Here is a 26,548-nt window from a genome sequence, read left to right on the forward strand (position 1 = left end):
ATAAATCTTGCCCAAATCAGTAAAAGAGCAGTCTGCAGACAGTATATCATACCAGCTGAAAGAATCGACTAATAAATATCCTGTATTCTGTATTCCTCTTCTAGCTGTGGATATCAAATACTTTTTTATGTTTTCTCAAATCAAATTTCTTATATCTAAAAACTTTAAAGTAAAGAATATAGCTAACACCTTTATTAATTATATTAATATCTGTATTTAGTATTTATTTAAGACTAATAATTATTTTAATTTAAGAAGTATTCATTTGGTTAAGATTCATAGATATTGGAATAGCAATTTTTTATAATAACCAACAAAAATTAGAAACATGAAGTTAATTATTTCCAGGAATCGATTTCTGGTGAAGGCCTCTAAAATTAAAATGATGTAATGAAGAGATTACATGTAAAGGAGTGTATGAATTAAAATCGATAATAATCGATTGTTAAATCTACTCAATCTCTACATATATAAATGTACTATATGTATATATAAGTATTTACCCAATAGTATAGTATACCCACTGAATTTTTAACACAACACAACTCATATACCTTATAAATAGAGCAAAACAAATTTTGCACTGCTATCGAAACAAGATTCATTCTGTTACGACCTTAACTCCTAGTCGCACCGCCTGCACGCACAATTTGAAATTCGAATTTTTGAAATTCTGTCGTAGGTCTCTCCTGCAAATATTCCGTAACATGTCCTGTGTTATTTTGCCGAATTGGCTATAGAGCTTGTGTAAGTAAGTCACATAAGCCTAGTAGAACATTTTTTTTTTTTGTATTTGAAGCAGAGTTTTGTCAATGTTTCAATGCATATGGGATCCAGTTGTTGCTGTTCGTGCTGTGGCTGCCCCTCCAAACAATGCCTTCCCAGTGAAATTGGCATAATAAACAATGACAATGTGCGTGCAAATGTTGTCATGGATGCTTACAGCAGGCTGGATGCGGGTATCTGGCTGCACGAAAAATGAGTTAGCGAGCTGACTGATGCATGAATGCCAATGAGTGAAAGTGGGGCGCTTTAGGTGGCAAAAGGAGAGAGAGACAGGAGAGAGAAAGAGCTATTGAGGGAGCGGAGAGTGACAGAGGTATGCAGACACAGACATGTGTGCCGCATATGGGGAATACTTTCAAGTTCCGGAATTTACGAGCTATCGTAAAACATACATTGTGCGCGTGTTCAACAAATGTAACACTCTCTCTCCCCCACTCTGTCCCATGCTCTCCCGCTCAGGCTCACTAACTTAAGTTTACGAATCGGCTACTATAGTCACAGTTAGCAGCTATCACGGCGCAATTATCAACGTCTGGACCAGACAAAGTTGCGCTAAGTTAAAGCACAAAGGCTCAAAACTAACTAACCAACAAATTGCACTGAAATAAATTGGCGAAGTTTCAAAGCAACTCCAAGACAAGAGGAGATACAGAGAACTTTTGAAGTGATTTATATATAGCTTTAACTAACAAAACTTATTTGGCTCTTAGTAAAACGTTTAATAAACTTCTATAAAAATCATAAAATCATAGGATATGCTATTTATACTGTTAAATATTTTCAAAGACTATAAGCACAAAATGTGAATGTATTTGTATTGGTTATATTGTGTATTGATATATTTCCACTTACTAAGTGATATTTTATAAAAATAATAGATTTTATTGTTATCTATTTTGAATAAAGACCTTTGATTAATAATAATTTAAATTAAAACAAAAATATTTGTTTTTAAAACTTTATTTGAAATGTGATAAAAATTAAAAAGAACATATTTTATCTTTTATCACACTTAGGTTGATTAAATATTTATAAGTACTAACCTTGTATGGGATTCTAGCTAGTTTAAATATTATATATTATTAATCTATATATTTTCTCAGACTTACCTTTTAAAACTCTATTTCTAGCAGTGTACTGTCTGCACCAGACAGCGCCATCAACGCATTTCATTTATCAGGCAGACAAAATGGCAACCACCATTGTCGCCTAATGTCCTAGCGCTTCCTGCGCTTCTCTTTTCTCCGCCTTTATCCCGGCCTTATTATAAGCTTTAGTTGCTGTTAACTCCCGTCCATTAGCTCGCTTGAATGCTGGCTACAAGTGACTGGCTCATATCTTCCTCCTGCCAGCAGCTTCTCGTGTACACTACTTAGTTATCTTGGCTGTAATCCACACACATGTTCTGCCCCGTCGCCCCGCTCCGCTGCTGACGCCTTTGACAGCGAGGACGGAAAAGTTCCATGATTGATTAAACAGATTGCGGACATAAATTAATAGCTTTAATTAAGCGTAATTAGAGGCCATGAAATTAAAGCAAATCTATCATCGAGGTTAAAGTAATCTGTAGTGCGCCACTAAGGCGACTGTCCTTCAAAGATCGGCGCAATTAAATATGAAATTAACCGTATTGAAATATATAAAGACTACTGTGAAAACTAACCGGCTTTGCATGTTTGGACTCTCGTCTGAAAAATCTTATTCCTTTCTCATGATTATATATTATATTGATGATTGTTAAATAAAAAATAAAATAATTATAGAATGTTTTGTATAGATATACTGATTTATGTGTTGATGTATATATAAATTATATACATATCTGTATAACTAAGTTGAGTGACATATTGTTGGGTCAACATCTGCTGGCTGAATAGCTTTTCGGGCGATTCAAAGTTAAGTCATCAAATTTTATAAATTCGTATATTTTTAATACATTTTCGTTTCTAAATTTAATTGGGGTTGTTGCCACAGTTGTGCCCGTGTATATGTATGTGTGTGTGAGTGTGTGTGTTACAGTGTGTAAGTATTTATAAGTCATTGGTACGTTGTTTGTCCTTTAACGATTCAATGAGCTCTAAAACGACTTTATTGATTTTATGTTAGCTCTGCCGTTACAGAAGTCAATCGAGGCAGCATGATTCAATGAAAAGGAGAAGAAGGTGGGCTGCGAGGGGCGATATGGGGAGGCTATGATGAACTGAGTGACATACTCATATAGCGAGCGATTATAAATATTTATCACATATACATATGCGCAATTTCGAATCAAACGATAAATGATATGGGCAAATCGTGGCGGATTTGAATCTGATATACATACATATATGCAGAAGGAGAAAGTTACTAAATTTAGTATATTAAAGACATGACAACGACAGATGATATTCTTAAAGTCAGTATGAATTTAAAAATATATCATAAGAGAAAAGAATAATATCTTTTATTTATTTCCTTTCCTGCAATCTAGTTACCATTCAGTCAGTCTATAATTTTGTGCTGTTAGATAATGAACAAACAATTACATTTACAGATATTTCTAAATCATGACATTGTATGATATTCGATCTTAAAATAATGTTGTTTAATTATATACGTAGATGCATATATGTATATATTATTTATTAAAAATTATCTACATATATAACACTTTGACACTAGAAAAGCTTCTACGGCTATTTGGTGCTTATTCAAAATACAATATCTTAGATTAAGATACAAACTTTATTGCAACGACATGAATAGTATCTCAAGTGTTCAGATGTTCAGTTCTCAAACAAGTCTCACCTACCTCAAATCCACAGTCGAGAGAAAGCACTTAAACCATGAGTCCATCTATAGAAAATGCTGTTCATATCGCATTAACTGCTGTAAATAGCAGTCACAGCGTATCAACAATTTTTGTTTTTGTAAAAATTACTTCTTAAATGGTTGTTTAACGGTACCATAGCCAAAGCTTTAGTCGGTGCTTCATATTGATTGCTCGGCTGGCTGGCATGCCGACCGTTGCCCCTCCACTCACAGCCAAACTGTTTACCACTTAAACGCAGGTAACGATGTGCTAAACGCGACGCATAAGCAGGCACATTTAGGCCCAAAAACACGCGAGCTGAATCAAATATAGAAAGGCCTACCTCTTGGCCAGAAGAGCTTGGGCATAGACAAGCGCCAGGCACAGCAACAGGCAGCAAATTATGATGAGTAGCACTCTCCTGGAGCGCCCCTCCTTCCGAGCAGCATGAAAGATAATTATAATGAGACTCTGTGCGAATATTGTAAAGTGTAGCAAGAATGAAATAAGTAAGATTGCGGTTACTGCCAGAGAGAACTGCTAGGAGATATCCTATACTCATCTTTACTTTCAATTTTTGTACTGAAAGTGCTAAATATGGCTAAGCTGAAATGTTATCTGATGTATTGAGGATTAGGTATCGATATAAATCTATTTATGTATATTGTAAACTCTATTCAGCTTAGGATAGATTAAAAAAAATATTACTTAATCGACTGTGGCTTGGCAATATACCCCACTTGATCAATTATCTATGCGCATAGGGTATTTAAATATAATATTCCCATTAGCATATTTTTGTGCTGAGTGGCCGGTGTTGGGTTGATGTGTACTTAATTACTTGGTTTGTCCATTTGCTTTCTTGTATTTCTGTTTATCTTAAACGCTGACGCTTTTAGGCATTTTGTACTCGCTTTTTGCGCTTAATTTGCAACGCTTGAACTTCGACCTAAAGAGCAAAGCAAAAATAAACGGAAAAAATGGAAATTATGAAGGCAGCACTCAGATACAGGGAGCAAGAGAGACAGCTGACAAGGGCAGAGACGGGACAGACACATGCAAACAAGGCTAAGCACATGCCACATGCCACATGCCGCACGCCACATGCCGCACGAAGTCAAGCAGCTGTTGCCCAAGCGTTTACTTTACGCTCTCTGCTCGAGTGCCTCACGATTTGGCGTCTCTTTTGTCTTACTGTTTATCTCAGCACTTGCCTTTTGTCGTTTTGTTTAGCGACGAAGTGCCGTTAAACTGCCTCAGAATATAACAAAAACAAAAAACGAAAAAAAGAAGAAGAGTACGTAACTTTTAAAAAGGGACACAAAGGATTCAGTGGATGGGTGCATGGGATATTAAAGCTGTCAAAGGTAGAGAAATGCTAGAAATAATCGTGGATTAAGAATACGTGGTGTCAATACAATATAGGAAATGGTAATAAGCTACCCAACAGGGAATACACAAGGTTTGTTTATAAGATTTGAAGGGTTACGTATTTATATTAATGAATGAATATCAAATCATAAAAGTATTCCAAATTCCAGAATGCAGACCTGAATCACTTTAAAATTTGTTTGGGCACATATATAAAAGTTAGGATTCTATATCATTTTCTTTTCTTTTTTCAGCTTTAACAAAAAATGTATTGGATTTTATTATCAGAAATTCAATAATATAGTTAATATCAGCTAGGCTAGCTTATGTAAGTCTCCCAGTTCTGGGAAGTTACAGCGCATATATGATATCTTTCTAATAAGCAGTTACAATACTTCTGTTTTTCGGTATTCCTATCTATCTAACAATAAGATGCCGTAAAAACCTTATAAATGCCACCCAACTTAAGCCGCCTTGCACATAAACAATGAAAGCCTTTTGTATTGCCTACTTTTTGAGCTGTTGTTTGCTTGGCTTTTCTCTTTGCTCTGCTTCTTCTGCTTTGCCTTTTCATTATGCTCTTGCTGTTGTTGTTGTTATTATTTTTGCTGTTGGTTTTACAAATTTTGTTGTATTTATTTTCATATCGCCTGCAGCAGCTGGAAAAACTTTTCCATTTTGTTTACTGATAGCATATTCAGAGCCTGCCTCAAGCCTATTCTGTTTTTTTTTTTTTCCTTATTTCTTTGCTTTACCTGCCCTTGTTTTGGACACTTTCGTAGAGCGTTTGCAATTAAATGCCACAAACAAGCACACACACAGTCATAGTCATACACCTCAACACAGTCACACATCTGGCAGAATAATTAACGCACATGACTAGACGAAATTCGTCTGGGCTGGGCGTTGAGCTGGAAATGATTGGATTAGTGACCAACGTACCGGGCGCACAATTGGAGCGCTAATTAATTTGCACTCAACATGGTATTAATGAATCTATTTGCCACTTACCACACGCCACAAAAACTCTGAAATGTAAACTGTCATTTCAGCTACAACTCGTTCCAAAGCTCTGGCTGGGGCCCATCGAAAGGAAGGGGCAAGATCTGACATCTAAAAATAGTTTTGTATTCTCTTGCTATTCTAAAGTTAGCCACAAAATGACATAACAGCTTGCCTTCATCTTGCGGCGTCCAGCTGCAGTGTTTCACTTTTCCGTTTGATAAGTCGCTGTTGCAACCGAGTTATCCCAGCCAAGTGCCGTGCGGCATGCGCCGGATTACAGAATGTTGGTCAAGGAGAGAATCACCTAGAGAGAAGAGAAAAATATTTATATTTAGTAATATTTTGCTTGATTTTAATTGAAATTTTTATCGGCAAATATATTGTATCACTTACTAATGAACATACATATGAAACGGAATCATCGTTGAGACTGTGTGTCATTTGAAGATATCGATTTTGCTTTAAATATGAAATGAGTGAACGAAACTGAAACAAAGCTGCTAAAGTGTAATAAAGATTAAATTTAAGTAAAATTATTCTTCTGAATGTAACTAGAAATGTATTGCTGATATTTCCAACTGTGTATATTTGAAATTTGGGTGCCAGGTTCCCTCACAAACACTTCAAAATATGCATATTTTCTTTTTTAGTCGAACTCTATACGAAATACAAATTTTCTTTAATGCGAAAGCGGTGCTCTTCTCTGATAAGAATTAGTATTATTTGTATTATTAATCAAAAAATTCTACTTGTAATCATTCATTTTCATTAACACCTAATGTTATTCGCGTGATTTCCAATCACAAGGGGCTCTATCATTGAACTTCATTTTTCTTATGCTTGAACATTTATTTTGATAATTAAATAGAAGAATAGAAACACTTGCCTTTAAGAAGACAAGCGTTAGCATTTAAAGCATTCAAGTGTTAAAATAAGTGGTTAACAAAAGATGCAACTTAAATTATATTAAAATCAAAGTTATACTTTTGAAACTTTTTCTAATTCATAATTTTCATTAAACTGCATTCTGAATAAATAAGAGCACAAATTCATTTAATTTGTCTGTATACTTTCAGAGCCATTGAATTGATAACAATTTGAAATAATTCGCCAGTTCAGTTCTTTAGTCAATCAATTGCCAAGAGTTGCCAGCTTTGCACTTTTAAAGAACCTTTCATACGAGTTGCCCTCTTAAGGCTTTGGCCGCACTCTTCTTTGTGTGTGTGTGCCGCGCCCACATTTAATCCGACCGCCCATTGATTCAGACGCATTTATTTTGTGGCCACGTCGAATCGCCTTCAAAATGCTTTCAACTGGATATCCCAGCTTTTTGTTTGCTTCGTAATTAAAAGCCATTGAAACTTTTGGCTTGGCACATTTTCCCCCAGCTCTGCGGCGCTGCAGCTGAATTTATGTGCAATTGATTTAGTCCGAGTGAGTGAAACTTTTAATTAAACAAACGCAAATAATAATGGCAAGTAAAGCGCTGAGCGTGGCAGCTCATCTCATTGCGCGTCATACGCTGCGTATACGTGATGCCATGTGTCGGCCACGCTTCGTTCTATTTACGCTCGACATTTTGCATTTTGGCACACATATTTTGAGCATTCTTCTATATACATACATATATATTTTTATATTACTCTCTTATTAAATGGCGTCTGTCATTTGACACGTTCACAGTGCGCCGTGGCACGCGTTACAATTTCCCTTTAATTACACACCACAAGCTGTGGCAGCTGTTTTGCGTGTAAATTAGTCGAAAGGAACCTAGCCACGTGTTGAATCACTCCAGAGAGAGAGAGAGAGAGAAAAAAAGAATAAAGTGAGGGAAAGAGAGGGAATACCAAGTGGAGACCGCTCTTGTTTACCCAACCAAATCCTGAACTCAAAAGGCCCTGTGGCCATATGGACATAACAACAACAACAACAACAACAACAACAACAACAACAGCATCAACAACAGTCATTTTGTATTCAAAATATAAATTTTACAAATATTTCCACATTCCATTTTGTTCTTTCCTTTTTTCGGGTAGACTTTTGCTTGAGCTTAGCCTTTTTCACTTGTGACATTTACCTTTTGCTTGCAAATATTTCAAGTATTATGTTAACTTTGCATATAAATTGGCAATTCCCATGGTCAGAAAGCTGGCAGCGACCGACTGAAGACAGAAAGAGAGGGGGCGTGGCTTATATGAAGACCATTGCAATTTGCTTAGCATTTCAAAAGTTTTACGACCTACAATCCAATCTGTCATCTGACAAATCCTTTACTGCCTTAAGTCATATGAATTCAAAAGCTTGAAAATCAAATGATATATGGGAGAGTGTTAAAAATTCTTTTAAGCTATGCAAATTTTTGCTAAAATAACAAGCCCAATTTTATTGATTTTATTATATTGATACAGTGTAGATGCTACCATATATTTAATATATACGTGGAGTACATTTGAAGCATTCCGGTTAGATCTCTAAGCAACACCAAGTTCTTAAAAAAACTGAGTCAACTCAAGTAGAATTTTGCAATTACGATTTACAAATTTGCTTAGCGCCTTTACAGCATTTCCTTTAGTTAAGCTCTCCTCAGTTGGAAATCCATTTATAGCCAGTATTAGCCCTTACAGTCCCGATATGGAGCATTGATAAACTGTTTTGTTTTTTTGTATGCTTTGTGCCTGCTACATGAACTTCATTTGAATAGACTTTTGTGTAGCCTACTTTCATATTCATTCATCTCAGCGGCACACAAATCCTAGGCAGCGAACAGCTGTTGCCAGTGCGACTCCTCAGCAGCAGCAGCAGCAGCAGCAGCAGCTCATTTCAGTGAGCCGCCATTAACAGAGGCCAGCAGCAGCTGTCACATAAGTCAAAAGTGTCGCTCACAAAGCAGCTGTCCACACAGTTCAATTGCTGCAGCTAGCCCCGCTGCCAGTGGCCCACCAGCCATTGTTCTACGCAGCGGCAGCTCTTGATCTTGCTCATTGCCTGCCCAATGCCCCGTGTCCAGTATCCCTGGTAGCCGCTACTCCAGCTCCCCTCTATTCATCTGCTGCTGTCCCATGCACTCATGGGCAGTCATCTCTGGTTGCTCATACTCATTCTGCCCGGCTGTTGGCTACTCCTCCTTCCGTGCCCCTCTTGGCTAGCCCATTCAAACACTGTTAGCCGCCATTGTTTGCGCGCCGTTTGCCCCCAAAGTGGGCGTGCCTCGAGTGGGCATATGTAGTGGGCCTGTAATACCAAGCCAACCAGCCCTATGTCCTATGCCCGCTGTCCATCCTCTGTCATTTGCTTGATTTATGCGTTGCACAACACTGTCTCTATCGATTGCCATTGCGATTGCGATTGCGTTAGCGACAGCGATGCCCATTTGATTGCCACGCTTTAAATCAAATTCTACAGTACGCAGTTAATTTCAGGCACCTTCACATTTTCCGCCACATCGCCGTGGGGCAGTGGCTAATTACAAAGCGCAAAATTCAAATGGGCGACCGACCCGCTGCGCAACAGTTGGACAACCCATCCGTTGCCCTTCCATGGGCTTCCATGGAGGAAACGCTTAATTTAATAAGAAATACGTTGCTGAGCCCAGAAATGTTGCCAAAGTTGCGCAAAACTTTTGCTGACAAGTTGGCAGCTGCGGGGGCTACTATATAGAGGCATACACTTGATACATATTCGTCCATATATAATTGTATATATGTATATATATATATGTATGTATGTACTAGGCAGTTTTCATTAGAAACTTTTTACAGACAAGTCGCGTTACGCGTCACGCGTTACGGGCTGAGTTTGGCGCGTGCTGCTGTCAGCTGAAGCCTGTTCCTTGAAAAATGCCAAGAGTCCCAACTTTAAATTGTCTTTTTTATTTATTAATTCTTAATGTGCAGCATTTTGTGAAGTTGCAAAAGTTTTGCCGCCTTTTTGAAGGTAACAAAACGAACAAAGCGAAAAAATGTATATATACATACTCTTTAATCTTTAAAGCCCCGAATAAAAGACGGATTTGTGACCTGTCCGGCGCTGTCCACTTGCTGATGCGATTTACAATGCCACGCCCAAAAGTATGCAGCCATTCGAGCGGCCAACATGGCATACTCTACAATAGCAACATCAGCTGCCAGTCAATTGCCTATCAATAACGCATTTATTTACCAATTGCCGAACATTTTCACAAGAACTGCAAAAATTTTCTTTGTGCTTCCAAGAAAATGGCACAACAACAAAAATTATTTTAATTTATGCGCATAAATAAATAAATAATAAACGAGGCACTGATACAAAAGGCAAGGGCGCAGCAAATCAAGCGGCAATCGACACGCCCCTAACCGCCACCCACCTATCAACGCCCACCGCCCACATACCCGGCCCCTGGCTGCAGAACAAAAATATTGTTTTTTGTGCAAAGAAGAAAAAATAGAAGAAACAATTTCGATTCAGGGTGCAAAAAAAGCTGAATTGTAAAATGAATAGAGGGAAAAGTTTGCGAATCAGCGACTAAAATATACCCTAAACCAAGCCATGGGTCGCTTAAAAAAGAGAGCTTCGTTTCTCATGTTATGCACTGATGGAATATTTTGGGTAATTTGTTGAGCCTTCTGCTATCTCAATTACCAATATATAGACAACAACACCATCGTAGCCTTTCATAACCATTTTATACGGTCGTAGGGTATCCAATATGATATCGAACACCAACAGCCGCAGCCGCAGTCACAGCCACAGCCACAGCCACTAGCGAAACTAAGGCAAACCAGAATTTCAAATAGGCGAATTGACGACGTCACCAATTCCAGATATGCTAAATAGAGACCTCGACTGCGGCGCCGACTGTGACGCAGACAGCGAAACGGCGACAACGACGGCGACTGCGACTGCGACTGCGACTGCGACGCTAGGCAAACGCTTTGTGCTAAATGATTTTTATGATTTGATAATAAGCTGTATGGAAGCAGGTTTTCAATAGCATAAGCTCACGATTAGAAGAGAGTTATTTGTCTTAATTATTGTGAAATCCCTCAATGGAATATTCAAAATATTCCAATCATGCACATATATTAAAGTATGAACTTCGATCACAAATTACACGTTTAATGCTAATTGAAAAGAGTGAATGGTTTATAACAAAGTATTATATTATTTATAACTATAAAAATATATAAAAAATTTATTGCTAAATATTTTAATCTTTCTATAATTATATCTATAGGGACTTATATCTACCATATACGCAAATGTAAATCTATCGAAACGCATATTTATCCATACCTTTGTCACTCACACTCTAGGTTCAATTTTGTCTTTTATGATTATAAAACCAAATCATATGCTAACTATGAAACTATATTCATCTCTTTAAAATTCTGGTTGGTCTTAAAGCAGTTTTCTGATTTCTCTCCCTGACCCAATTGAATACCCTCAGCGAGGTAAATATGTAAACTAATGTTATGATCCACAAAAGGGAATATCGGATGGCTCTAATATGATATAGGATCGTCATATTTAATTTCATTATGTTTTTTATTTATTTTTTTTTTTTAAGTTTATTAAAACCATACGGAATACTCCGGCAATGCCTTGTGAACTTATTTCAATTCATAATATCACAAATATTAATAAGAGAATATAATTGTGTGGCTATTCTAAAAAAAAATAATTATACATATAATATAAGCTAAAAAATGAATTAAAATAAATAAATACAACAAAATAAAATAAATTTTAAATAAAATGCACTTTAAATTTATTTTAGTCAAAGAAAAAATCTTTCCTTTTGTTCGAAAAGATATTTTATAGTAATTTAATATTTAGACTTCTCAACAGAGGCTATTTATTTCGTGGCCAACAGCTTCTGCTCTGTTTCGTGACCTGTTTTATACACACTTTATATAAATAAGGGCATGTAGCCTATACCCTATATATCATAGGGCATAATATATCAGGGATAAAACTTATGGTTAATATATATGTATGTATATGCGGTTATTTATATGCTAGACTGCTACAAAGCATATATAATACAAATTAGGAAAATAAGTACAGATACATTTGGTCAAAAATTAAATACCCTACATGCAAATACTTATTTAGCCGAGGGTATTTCAAATCCAGCAATCTTCTCTAGCTTTCCTTTCCCCCATATAAATTGATATACATCAGCAATACATCTGAGCAGTTTGTTATCTTACTTATATACACGTTGCTTGCGCTCATTCCATTGTATTTAAATACGTTCAATATTCAGGCAATACTTGAACTGCCTTGAGCAATGTCTTCTCGGTCTTCTTCATGGTCAGCCTCCTCCCATTGGCCATTCCATTGTATTCAAATTCCTTAATTCGGTTGAGCTTTCAATTCAATTCAACAGATGTTTAATAATTTTCACTCAATTATTTATAGAACATTTGATTTATTCACTTGCTGATAACTCCGAAGCATAAAGTATAATAAAAAGCAACAACAACAACAAAAACAACGCATATGACGCGCTGACTCTATAAAAGCAAAACAAAAGAAGAGATGGAAAAAAGGCAAGTTTACGATTGGCAATCAGCCTTATAAAAAACGCGCCTTAAATGCGCACAAGAAGAAGAAGAAGAAGAAGGAGGAGGAAGAGGAAGAGCGAATCAGTAAACATAAGAGATAAAAACAAATAATATAGACCCAAAACGATTTCAATTTATTGAACTAAGCCTTGGCAATCGGACGATGACGTCTAAAGCAAACGAAAAATTGGGATAGGTTTGATTTGGCACCAAAATATGAATGTGTGCATAGCATATCAACAATTTGTTATATGACAAGCAATAACAACAACAACAACAACAATGTTTGGCTCAGAGCCAGCCACGAGGCGTTGGCTTCATTTATGCATCTCTGGCTGCATCTGTAGCAGCATCTGTTCTCTGACAACAGCAGAAGCTGGCCAAAAGTGCAATTGATAAATGAGAGACAGGGCGAACGGGAGAGCTACAGAGAATAACGGAGAGAAGAGAGAGAGAGAGAGAGAGAGAGAGCTAGCCTGCACTCATTTCCATAGTAGTAGACGCCAACGCAACGCTACAAAAAGCGTTGCTAATTGAATGAAATAAAAGTCAATGCAACAACAACAGATGCATCACTGCATGGAAGAAACAACAACGAATACTCAACACCCTCATCATATAATATTCTCAAATCAATTGTAAAGAAGAGACCAAATTTATAAGAAAAAATTAGTGATAAGAATAAGTAATATGAAATTATAAGGGAGCATGAGACAGACAATGAGAGAAGCATTGAGAGTGAGAGAGAGATAGGGAAAGAGGGCGAAAGTAGGAGAGACAGAGAGACAGAATAACGGAAGAAATAGTTTTGATATATGCAGATTATATAATAATAATTAGTGGGAGTCAGATATAAAGAAAGAGGCATTACAATATAATATAATATATAGGATAATAATATATAGAAAAGACAATTAAAACATATATTCAAATTAAAGAAAAATAGGCAGATTTTATTGTCATGTTAAAAAAAATATATCAAATAAATACCTAAATATATGAATTCAAAAATAAATAAATAAATAATATAAATTTCCATTCAATTCAATAATGTGGGTCGTATGATCTAGCTGAACTACCTTCCCTGGGTATTCCCTATATCGAATGCCTCGCGCAATTGAGCATTGCCGGTTTTGCTGTCGTCTTGCACAGTGGTCCGATCGTCGCTCGTCGGAATCGTCGAACCGGTGTGGCCCGTCATAACAAATCGACAAGCAGCGACGACGACGTCGACGTCGCGTCGTGCCGCGAACTGCGACGTGAGCAGCGCTGCCGGCTACCAGCTGCCAGCTGCCAGCTGCCAGCTGCTGGCTGCTGTGAAGATCAGAGACTGACCAGGCGCGTTCGCTTTTTGTGTGGCAGACAGACTTGAGTTGTATGTGTATCTGAACGATACGAAGAGCCAGCGTACGTACGGAATCGAGTGTGCTGAGAGTGAAAGAGAGGATGGGTGAGTGAGTGAGAGGGGCAGCGGGTCAGCGACTGAGGAGGCGGTGCGGTGCGGTGAGGTGCGGTTGAACGGTACTCAGTGACTCGTTAAGTGCTTTTTATAACGGCAGGCGGCATCGATTTCCACGATTTCCACCTCCATTTGCGATCGATGATTGATTCGATTTCGAGGGCAAATTGCTGGAACATTTGTTGCATGTGGCGAATCTCTTATTTAATCAAATGTGCTACACTCTGTGTTCTCCAGTGAGTGTGTTTGTGTGTGTGTGTGTGTGTGCAATTTACTGTGCTTCAATTGACAAAGCGGCAAAAACTAACAAAAGAATTCAATTAAGTAGCGACGCGATGCTCTTTTTTTGGCGCAAATTCAATTAATAAGCGCAAAATGCAAAAGCAAAAATATGCGTATACAAATATATAAAAGCATACAGAAATTGAAGAGAGAAAAAACTAATGGAAATAATTTAAATAATAAGCGTATATTGCAAAACGAAATGAATAAAAAATAAATAATTTATGACAAATATGGAAGCAAATTCTGAAACAGAAAACCAATAAAATTATTCAAAACAAAGTGCAAAGCCAGAAAAAACTAATTAAAAGTCGCCAAGAGCGAAAAAAATAATAGTTATTTTAATTTAAATAAATAAATACAGTGAATTCGCTGCCAAATTATTCAAAGATTCAATGTGATGAAACGGTTAAAATATAAAGAAAATATTTTTTTTTTTTTTTTTTAATTAATAAATAGTTTAAAGATAACTAAAAAGCGCAATGCTACGGCTTATATATAATGAAAATATATTTTTTTCAATTTATTATAAAAACAGCTTAATAGTTAAAAAGACAACCCCAATTTAGTTCATTTTATTTGATATATAAATAAACAAGTTAAAAAGTTTATTCTTTTAAAATTTACCAAAATGCCCACTATTTATATTTAAATAATATGTTAAATTCACCCAATGCAATACACTTGAAGTATTAAAGAAATATGTTAATAAAGAAAGCAGACAGCGAGACGGACATTGCATAAAAACACTTTCGTGAATGAGTTGAAAAATGAAATCAGGCCAAATGGCACAGTAATAATATATATAATATGTATACATACATATATATAATAAATATAATATATATACATATTTGATGTTTGAAAATTAATTTAAAAGCAAGTCTAATATTTGTTAAATACAAACAAATAAAATAATTGAGTTTACATGTAAATTGCATTAATATAAACAAATAAATATGGGGCATTACACATTGTTGGACATGTGCTAACGACTTAAGTCAAGCGCCAGCTCTTTTCTGCTGTTGTTGCAATTTCATTTGCTGTTTGTTTACTTTTATTAAATTTGTTTTTGTTTTCTATTGTGCACTGCGCCGATTAGCCCAATTGTGGCTATTTGCCCAATGTGTGCGTGCCACGCCCACAATTTGCTTAGTTGTCCCACCCACATAATATCATTTGTGCGTGTAAATTTTTCGTTAATTGCTTTTTTTTTTGCGGCTGTCTTGTTAACATTTGTTGTTGTTATCGGCGTTGTCAGTATTGTTGTTGTTATTTATTATTGTTGCATTTACAAGCTAAATTATTTTTATTGCCGCTCGTAATTAGCAAATTGTTTTCATCCAGCTGCACTGATGACGTCACAAGAGCAAACAAAATATCTTTTAATTGTTTAGATACATATAGTATGTGCTTACATATATACATACATATACACTCATACATTTCTTGTACTTTTGCTTTGCGAATTCAGCGTAGTCATCAACAACTGAAAAGCCAGGCGAGGGTCGTTTGAAAAAGTGATAATAAAAAATGTATATTTTAATAAATCAATTATTAAGGAGAGCATAAATATAAATAAACTGTAAAATAAATTAAATGAAAAATAATAAATATTCATTCATAAATAATTCCAACTTCGTATTTTCACTTTCAAGTTATCCAAGATTTGAGCACAGCAATTTAATAAACTGCCCTCTCATTGAGTACAGCTGAGAGCTGGATTTAAGAAGATGTGTGAACGAAAGTATGAAAAGGTAAAGCAAAAGCCTGAGGGCGACCGTGGCTAAAGAGATGACCCAAATATATCATATACATATTTTTTTAAATATCTAGAGTACTTTACTCTTAAAAGTTGCAAAAGTAAAAGTTAAACTTAAGTATAACTTATTTACCGTTTCAAATTAGGTGCTCACAGCTTACGGTTTCGCCATTAGTTTCCAATCTTTTGCTACGAAGCGAAACATGTGACTATAGTTTTGTGTAATTATCTTTCTGGCACTCAACGCATCCTTAATGGGCTTTAATTGGTCTGTGGCTTTCATTGAAATTTATGACTGCATAAATCGGAAAGCAAAACAAAATCGTATTATTATTTAATGTTTTTCTGTTTCCACTGCGCATTGCAAAGCAAAGCAGACGCAAAAAACATGAAATCAAATTCCATTTTCTTTGCCATCTAATGTAAGTGATTACCACAATTTGCATGCCGTGTCTGTGTATGGCTGTGTGTGTGGGTGTGGGTGTGGGTGTGTTGTTGTGTGTACTTTAAAAGCTAAGAGCTTTACACAAATATTTGGCATTTTCATTAGAGGCACTCAAAGTGCCAGAGCAAAGCAAAGCAAAGCAGAAAATAGAGTTCATATAGCTTATGCTCTACTCTTTTCGATATATCTTTATAGAGTGAATGCATAAATTATTATTGCATTAGCCGCAATAGTTTTTCATATTCGTTTTATTTTTTGGTTCCACACACGAAACGTGACACTTGGCTATCAGATTTTGCACTTGAACGCTAATAAAAAACACGCAACACATGAAGGTTGCGGTTGGGGCACGTAAATACAAGTAGTTCGACACCTAGTCATAGGTACGAGACAGTTACAGTTATTGGCTGCTTACAAAAAGCTAGACAAACAGTTGAAAACCCAAAAAAAAGTTGATTAATCGAGCGACTTGACAGTTACACTAACCAATCGAAATCAAATACGTCACTAATGTACTTCTTACTTAAATTCTTCTTGTTTACAATGCAAATTTACCATATTGAACGTATTGAAAATATTAGAATAATGTTAAAAGTATCAATTAAAATGTTTAACATATCACATTCTATTAAAATAACAGCGTGTAAGAGTTGTTCGCTCGTGTGAAAGCGTATGTCGGCGTCGTTATCAACTGTGCTACACTTTTCATTTACGTTGCAAGCGATCTAATTGATTTTTGGTGTGCTTAAAAGTCGCTTTAGCAGCGCTCAAATGCAATTATGAGCTCAGCGGCAATTAAAAACGAAACGCGGCATTAACACGTTTTGGGGCAAACGCGATAATTAGCGTTTAAATGATGTCAAATGCGATCAACTCTCGTTAATCAATGTAAACAATATATATTAGCAGCGTATAACATGAATATAACAGTTGTCATTACAGCTGCCTGCTAGTTAACAGCGCTAGCACAGCGCTCAAAAGCTTGCTACGTTAAATAGCATGCAGAGCACAAAATGGCTGCTCAAGTAATCAGAACGCGTTTGAAACTCGAGCGAAGCGCACGTGCTGTCAACAGTCGCGAAAAGAGCGTACAGAGCAAATTAGGAGAGGCGCCCCTTTCGACTGTTGTCCAACAACAAGTGTGTGTGTGTGCGTGTGCGAGTGAGTGTGTCTCTCTCGTTTCTCTCTCTCTCTCTCTCTCTCTCTCTCTCTCTCTCTTCACCTGTGCTTGTGTCATATTCACCACACTTTCAAATAGGGGACAGGCTGTGTGTGCTTTTCACAGCGTGTGAAAATATTCGCACACTCACAACGTCTTGGCGAGCACGCGAAGCCAGTTGCTCCTTGAAATTTCTGTGCGTATACGAGTGCGAGTGCGAGTGCGAGTGCGAGCTACAGCGAAAGCGATAGTGCCAAAGTGAGCGCGACTGTGAGTGCGAGTGCGAGTGCGATACAATAAAAAAAGTAAACAAACGTGCAAGCGGAAGAAGTAAAAACTGCCAAAAAAAAGAGCATAGCTTGTAAAGCTTTGTTTACAGTTACAGTTATTTTAACTGTTGCTGTACACTCTCTCTCATTCCCATTTTCTCTGGAATTTACATATGTCTTTAATCTAATATAAGTAGCAGAGCTCTGTTTTCGCGCTTAGCAGTGGGTAGAACAGTTAGCGGTTGGGCAGGGGTTGCAGCTGTCGGCAAAACGTGTCTATTTAAACAAACAAAACAATTTTAAAAAATTTAAAAAAAAAATTTTTTTTTTTTATACAACGGAATAAAAATATTTATTTGTATGTATTCATTTAATTATATCGTTTTTTATCACCACGCGCGTGCATAAACATGGATAAAACAAAGCCAAAATAAATGCAAATTATTTATATTCAATCATTAGTCATAAAATAATCATATGCAACAACAACAACAACAACAGTAACTATTAAACAGCTAATGAACTGCGCGAATATTAAAATTTAAGCGATATTATTTCATTTTATTTTCGTTTTATATGATCTGTGGCATTTGCAACAATTGAAATTGCACCATGTGCGCTTTGTCAATTAATATTTTAATTTCTGTATAATGAAATTCACATGTGAAATTTATGGCTTCTGTCAATTTATCGCGCTTGTTGTGTTCTGTTCTCGCGCAAACTCGAGCAGAAATTCAATTTGCATTTAAAATGAAATTTAAACAAATATTTTTCTTTTTGTTATTATTATGATCCTCAGCTTGTGGCTAACGAAAGGCATTTAAATTTGTCTGCCTATAAGAAATCAATAATACTTAAATACCAAAAATAAAAAACAAAACAAAAGCCAAAGAAATACGTATCAAAAAGTAGAAGCAGAAAGAAAAAAAAAAAAAAAAAACAACAACAAAACGGACAAGTGTGCAAAAGAATCAAATGAATCAACAACAACAACAGCAACAACAACCACTAGTTAAACCACCTATACTACTTATAAAGAGCAACAACTAAACAGCAACAATAAATATTCGAACAACAAGTACAATAGCAATACAACAACAAAAGCAACAGCAACAGTGAACATGTCGGAAAACAGCGACAACAATGGCGACCAGCAAAGCCAAGGCCAGGGGGCGGAGGGCGAGGCCATGGGCGAAAACAAAATGAAGTCCCGTCTACGCAAAGGAGCCCTCAAGAAGAAAAACGTTTTTAATGTGAAAGATCATTGCTTCATCGCGCGCTTCTTCAAGCAGCCCACATTCTGTTCCCACTGCAAGGATTTTATCTGGTAAGTTAACAAGCAGATCAATTTAACTGGCAGTTAGCGTAGACAAGTGTATCCTAGACAGGCTTAAAACTATTAGAGAAGATGTACTTAGAAAATCTAAAATACTTAACTAGAAACATTTGTCATTAGAATATTTGTTTATGATTTATTTTGATTCTTTATTCATAACTATTTTTAATGAGTAGCTTGTTTGATACTTCATAGATAGATTTTAAAATTTATCATACATTTTAGTCTGTACATATACAAAAAAAAAATTTTCATTATAAAGGGCACATTTTCATTTAATTATCAAGATATAAAATAAAAATATCAAGAAATAATAAAAATATTTATACAAAACTTTTAAACATGGATTAATCAAAATTTAAAGTAAAAAGCATTATAAATGTTATTCAGCTAAGAATAGCTTAGTAGTCAATACCTATCCCACTCGCTCGCAGCCTACATCTCTTTCCACATATTACTGCTTGCTGCTGCCTTCAAATTCCCATACCTACAAAAATTCAGAGAGGAGACAAAAGTTTCATAAGCAATGTCTATGTCGAGACCTAGGTTAAGCTCTTGTTGCTCTTGATCTTCGTTGTTAAATTCTTGTATACCCTGTGAAATTCTTTAAAATTATGTTTCACGCCTGGCACTTGTGGGTCTACGCCGTGACAGCGAAATCGGCGACATAACTAAGCAGACTACGTCAATCGATATTATGCCTATCTGCGGCCAGCGAATAGCAACAGCTACAACAAAACAACAACAACGCGAAAAACAGGAAAGAGAACAAAGCCACACATTAAAGCCAAGCAAATGACATTGCAGTGGAAGCACGTTAGAAACCAGAGACAAGAATCAACTTTAAGAGAACGACCATTATATACCCTAGCAGAGGTGTAATTGAGATATATGACATATGAGATAATAAGAGAAATAAAAACATGATTGAATTTAATAGTGATATTTTAATAAATATCATTGTATTTATTACAGATGTTATCAAATATAAGTATATAAAATATGTATAAAGATCGAAAGCATCGGGGTTTTTATATTTGTACTTTTAGATTATTGAAAAGTTGCATATATTCTGAATGTTTTTGACATTTTTTAACACTCTCAGTGTTGATTCCTTAGTATATGATTATGGATACTATTTACAAAATTTTTACTGTTTCATATTTTGCAAATATGATGAACATAATTAAGCTATTCATTCTTCATTTAAATTTAAACTCCTGGACGTATTTATATAGCAACGTAATTTTATGAATTGATTTGTATATGATAACTTTTAGATGTAGAAAGGGTAACTCAGTAATTAAAAGTTTTCATGAAAAGATTTCATCAAAAAAGCTTTTGAAATACATAACTGTATATTTATATCCAACGATATCTTATATAAAGCACATGTATACGTTCCCTATGGAAATCATAATACCCAGTTTGACGTTGAAAGGTAGCATGTAGTCTGCCCTGGTCGTGTAATATTTAATTTAAGTGAAGCCCGCTCTCAAAATCTTGCCAAATCCGTTGTTATGCATACAAAATAAACACAAGAAATACAAAATTTTTGGGGCCAGTTGGCAGTTTGAGTTGCGCTTCCTTTTCCCTTATCCTGTTGCTCTTCCTGTTGCTGGCTTTTTACCCCGCTTTCGATTCAGTTTGACTTGTGGATTATGAACCAATCTCATGCGCATTAGCCAGCGGTTCACCTATCTACACACAAAAATAATTTGTTGAACGTGTTGGCACCGCAAAACCTTAGAAAATATTTGCGTAGCTTGCCAGTGAACCAACAAATTGCCAATGTGCCCAGTCTTTTCGGGAAATATTATATATTTATATTCTTACAGCGGCTATCAGTCGGGATATGCATGGATGTAGGTATTTTTATCGTTAAATGAAATATATATACTATATATCTCATTCATTTCGTTTTGCTAGTGGAGTGTTTTCAATCGCAAAATATCATTTTAGTTTTAAGTTATGATTCACTGATAATAAATTTAATTAATTCGAAAATAATTTCCATTGAAAACTCTGAAATGGTTTTAACAAGAATTTTACATATGATATTTATGAAGATTTAATTGAAGGCTATGAAGTGAAAACTTAATTGATTCATTTGTAAGGATGGTTTGTAAACAGACTTTATAAGTAGAGTTGCATCATGCCCTTGGATCTTTGTATAATCAGTTCCTATAACCTGATTTCCTTTTTATATACAATCGGTTTCATAATGGGATTCTCAAATAGCCTTATCAAAAATAAAATACAAATAATAATGAAAAACAGAATTTTTAATTGAGAGTTCTGAAATATAAATCATAACTTTATTTATATGCTAAGCTTAGAGCTTATATGCACTACACAGCTGTCAGCAAGATATATCCAAATTAAAATAGCTAGCAACTAAATTTAGCTAGCAATTCTCTATGAAATATTTAATCATAATAAATGTCCTATTACGCATCCATATATTTATATATTTCAATTTACATTAGGTTAATTGAAGTCAAATTAATTATATTTGATATTCATAGTTTGGGAAAATTTTGTCGAGCGTTATACGCTTGGGCTTTCAATTTAATTAATTCAAAATTGAAAATTCTCAATAGCTCTCGAGTGTCAAAGGCCTCTCTAATCATTGCGTTGACAGCTCGAAAGCCACACAATGAAAATGACAAGAAAATTAATTGGAAAATCGCATAGCTGGGCACATGTCAACAAGTCAATTCAGATGCTGTAACGCCCAAAATTTGGGCGTGTCGCTGGCTCTTAGCTAATTGCCATAAAACATTTAGCCAATAATTAAATTAATTGCTACTTAAAATGCGATCCAAGCTTCAATGATCCAAGTTTCAACACCAACAACAACAACAACAACAACAACAGAAAACCGGACTCCAAGCGCGAGTGAGCCATGTGAAACCGAGTCAAACAGCCCATAAGAGACATTTGGCTCTACACCCAGATACACGCACAGATGCCTAGCTGTTTCGCCGCTGTATTCGTTGTTCTTTTGGCCACATTGCGTACGCCTCTTTTGGCCAGCGGCAGCTAATTAACAACTCGAGTTACAATTTTCGACTCGCAACGCGTTTCGCGACTCGTTTTGGCCTTTTAATTAATAGTTGTTGGCTCTGTGGTGGGTGCACACAGCCCCCAAAAGGCGTTGCAGGCACGTAGCACGTAGCTGCTGGGCGCACCGGGAGAACGGGGGACGGTGTAAGTGGGACCTGACAACGTGTCGTGTGGCCTCTATGCTTCCCAGGTGGCTAACTGCTTTTAGGGGTAGCAAGTGAAAATCGCCGCAGTGTTTATGCCACGTAATTTGCATAACAGAAGCGAGAGAGCACAAAAAAGAATAGAAACAACAACAGCAACAAATAACAGAAGACTGATCTAGTCAGGTCCTGACTATATAATACCCTCAGCTCGAATTGGAGCCTGTCACGTAGTCACTTTACTGTATGTATATTACATAACATGCGACCATCCAGATTGGAGCCAGTCAACTAAATTTAATATATCTATTATGCAACACTCTTATCTCTTTGTCAACAGTTAGTTTATTCCACGTTGACAGCAGCTAAATACAATTATTTCATTAATTTCCTGTTTATGCAGCGGTAAACATGCATCGCAATATTTTATTATATAAAAACCTAAATAAAACGCTCTAATGAAAGCATAGAGCATAATTACACGTTTATATAAATATATGTATATAAATTGTATATATTAGAGGTTGGAGAATTTTTGAGGTTTTCGTTTGTATATGCTATGCAATATATAATATATAATATACCAGAATATATAAATATAAATGCGCATACCCTCCGCAAAAAAATTGAATATATATTCCAAATTGTTAATAGAGATTTATACATCGTTATATACTTATTCACTCCGCATTTGTATACTTCTTGGTCTACTTATTTATTGCAGGGTATACGAATTATAGCACCTCTGACAAATTTCGCATTTCCGACACGTTGCCTTTTACTCTCTCGTATACTCAAGATACATTACCGTCTAAATGCAGTCAAGTTAACACGTTTTTTATGCCTCAACATGTAGAAGCTGGCGCTCTTTTATGTTTTGACAAAATCAGAAGGAGAAAGTGTTTTATTTGTCTGCCTGCATTTCGACTCTGATTAAACTCTCGCTAAAGCTCTATCTCTCTCTCCCTATATACATATGTAAATATGTATCTGTATATACACATGAAAACAGAAATTCCGAATTGTTTACCTTTATCTCTGCATTCCACATAAATTGATATGTCATGTGAAGTATTGATGTATCGTTCTTATAACTAAATCAAATGTTATAAACACAACAAACACTATTATCACAATTATTGACTATGTTCAATCATCCAAAATGACATTTGCTGAAAGCATCGCGAGCTGTCATTACCCAGAATAAGCAAGGCGCTGCAGCTGTTGAAGTATAAATAGTTAACTCTGAACTAATGCAGCTTGAGCATTGAACATTCTTTTGCCGCAATAACTATGTCAAATTGCTTTCAATTTATATTGTACATTTTATGGTTATTGTAGATGAGTACAAGGCGCATATATGCTTTTAAAGATATAAAATAAGTTTTTATCAGCAATAACTATTTATATTGAGAAACTTGGCAAATGAACATGGTGCGATTGTATAAGAGAAATTTACGAGGAAAAAGAACTTTGCTTTCTCTACAAGCTTCAAAGCGACATTATAAATCGAGAATTGCTCATAAATTATATATTTCGGCAGAACATTTCAGTTTTTGTTTGAGTAAGTTTGTGGAATATAATTATGGCTTTCATTAATAATAAAACTCCCAGAATTTTCCTTAAACTTTTCTTTGATTAATCACGATTTAATTTTCTAAGCTGTAAATCATATAATTAATTGCAAACGAAAGTCACGAACTCGTGCAGCTTTATCTACGTAACTTTTAAAATCAATCTTAAATCTGTGGCGTGCACTTTTAAGTTTTTCGCTTGCGTGTTAAATTAACTCGCATCAACTCGACTCAACGCAAAATATATTTTTTCCCGTTTTTCTTTGCTGCAGAATTTTTGCTTTTATTTTGTTCCTTTTGTTGGTGTGCAAAAAATGCGCTTAATTAAAAATTGGAAAAAAAAACTGCAGGCAAAAATGTGCAGAAAAAACTAGGCAAGGCGAGCACGGTGGAAAAATACCTGTGTAGCATATCTGCAGGCGCGGCGCATGGAAATTGCTTTTCCAGTTCATTTGATGCGCAAACTAACAAAAAACAAGGTAAAAGAAAAGCCTGAATAAGCAATGACAAAGAACGAAAAAAAATCTAACTAACAAATTGACAAACATTTCAAAGCAAGAAAAATTATTAACCGTAATTAAACTAGAGTGCATATTATTAAATGAACACAGAAAATTGTCCTCCGGGCCTAAGCTCCGTAATTGTTTTCATTGAAGTCTAATCGGATTTTGTCAACTGTAAACCTCAAATTTATCTGGCAATTAAAACGGGTTTTACGTAAAACACAATGAGGGATTCCAAAGCAAAATAATTGTGTTTGGTGTGATGTAATTAAATAGAATTCGAATGGACAGGAAGTGGCCGTAATTAATATTTCCTATCAATTTTTTCAGTACCAGGACTTAACTGAAATTGATAGCTATTATTGTAAATTTATATATACATATGTACATTTGTATATATATAATGAGCTATGAATAGAAAAAGTAAATCGATACAATTTCCAAAAATAATTTCAAACAGAAATGTAAAATACAAAAATAATGAGATGCACATTCAATATACATGTATAAACAAGAGAGACTGCTCCCTTTTAGGCGTACTCGACTTAGAAATACCCTGATCCCTGACAGCTCTGATGATTTCATCAAAATATGGTGCACAAATACACGCACTGACATCAGCAGATTAGCTCATATAACTTCTTTAATTATTGTGTATCTATATAAATAATTTATATTTGGAGTATGATTAATCAATTTTAATGAATGGGAATAGATATTTATGTATGCCCATAATAGGAACTTATTCTTCAAATTTGATTTATGTCAGCAATGTTCTGACAAATTGATATTCATGGGAATTAAGAAAAGAAGACGTAAAATGCAAGCAACAAAATTATAGATGTATATGGAATGACAGAATATATATTTCAATTTTAATTCTTGTTGATAACTTCTAAGATCAACACATTTTGACAGACAGAAGCAGAAAATAGAAACTCAAGGGGTCACGCCTCCTTTTTCTTTTTATATGTATTTGCATAGGAATTGTATGTTATATTCCTATAATTAAATATATATATATTTAAGCAAATTCAATGAATAGTATTTGTAGTAGAGAATACACAACTTGCCACTGATTAAGAGTACACAAATACATTAATATATGTATGTATATGCATATCAACCAAAGTTGTCTTCCTCGCTGCAGTTTACATTTGTGCACAATTTTATAAAGCGACCACTGCAAAGCGCGCATATTATATACAAATCGCTTAACAAAGCGCCAATAGAGCAGATTTGCATGCAGTTTATGCAGTATATATATTTCTGTACATATGCACATAAATATATGTACACACACAAACAAATGTACATATATGTATGTATATATATTTGCGTGCCACGTATGGCATCGTGTGTGCGAGAAGGGTTGGGGCTGCGGCCTGAGTTCAGTCGATAAGCGGCTTGTGGTCAAGGCATTTATGGCTTATGGAATATGCCTAAGACGGGCAACGTAAGCCACAACACAAACGAACCGGCCTACCCAACTGGACCAAACACTCGGACGTAACGCTTAAGCTGAAAAGTAGGAAGTATAAATTCGAAAACCACTCACACACACTCACGCACAAGCACGTACATACATGTATACCTGCATGACATGAGCCCTAAAAACAACAACGAAATATGAATTTTGCATTGCAAATTTCTCTTGTCAACGAGCAAACAGAATTCGTTACAAAATTCATTTTAATTTAATTTTCAATTGCAATAAAAACAAACAATTTTCAAGGATGTCAAATATTTAAATTGATGTACATGGTAATATTATATAAAGTGAGAAGAATTAATTAAAAGAGAAGAACAGAGCTCAAAAAAAAAAAAAAAAAAAAAAAAAGCAAATAAAAAATATTATGAACATATTAATATATACATATATCAATTATTAATCAATTAACTACAATATTTATTTAATATATAAGTTTAAAAAAAAAAATCTATTAAAAATAATAAAAAATCTGTTAAGCTTTGGATAGCAAGTTAAACTTTTTAAGAGTAATCAAATTTACAAATTGCAAATATATACATTCGGAGCTAAAG

General features: G+C 35.2%; 1 protein-coding gene and 2 long non-coding RNA genes across 9 annotated transcripts in view; 2 read left to right on the top strand and 1 right to left on the bottom strand.

The window, feature by feature from the left end:
* Positions 1-5,563: 5,563 nt before the first annotated feature.
* LOC122757787 lies at positions 5,564-6,049 on the bottom strand. The gene is made up of 2 exons (XR_006357939.1): positions 5,960-6,049; positions 5,564-5,859 (listed from the first exon to the last, which is right to left on the bottom strand). It is a non-coding gene; the product is annotated as an uncharacterized LOC122757787 (long non-coding RNA).
* Positions 5,841-6,367, top strand: LOC122757788. The gene is made up of 2 exons (XR_006357940.1): positions 5,841-5,932; positions 6,001-6,367. It is a non-coding gene; the product is annotated as an uncharacterized LOC122757788 (long non-coding RNA).
* A 7,493-nt stretch (positions 6,368-13,860) lies between these two features.
* The window catches only part of LOC6580823 (protein kinase C, brain isozyme), a 33,220-nt gene continuing 20,532 nt past the window's right edge, over positions 13,861-26,548 (top strand). For 2 of the 7 annotated variants that reach the window (XM_044011173.1, XM_015164436.3), the window contains exon 1: positions 18,680-19,207. In XM_044011173.1, the coding sequence (XP_043867108.1) occupies positions 19,002-19,207 (206 nt within the window). In that variant the 5' untranslated portion in view covers positions 18,680-19,001. Of the gene's footprint in view, positions 13,955-17,487; positions 17,614-17,898; positions 17,917-18,679; positions 19,208-21,054; positions 21,082-26,548 lie in introns of those variants that run through there. The other 5 variants (XM_032729695.2, XM_015164437.3, XM_032729696.2 and 2 more) reach the window with 5 other exon arrangements.

Source organism: Drosophila mojavensis, unplaced genomic scaffold (assembly GCF_018153725.1).
Source record: "Drosophila mojavensis isolate 15081-1352.22 unplaced genomic scaffold, ASM1815372v1 contig_81, whole genome shotgun sequence".
NCBI classification, from domain to species: Eukaryota; Metazoa; Arthropoda; class Insecta; order Diptera; family Drosophilidae; genus Drosophila; species Drosophila mojavensis.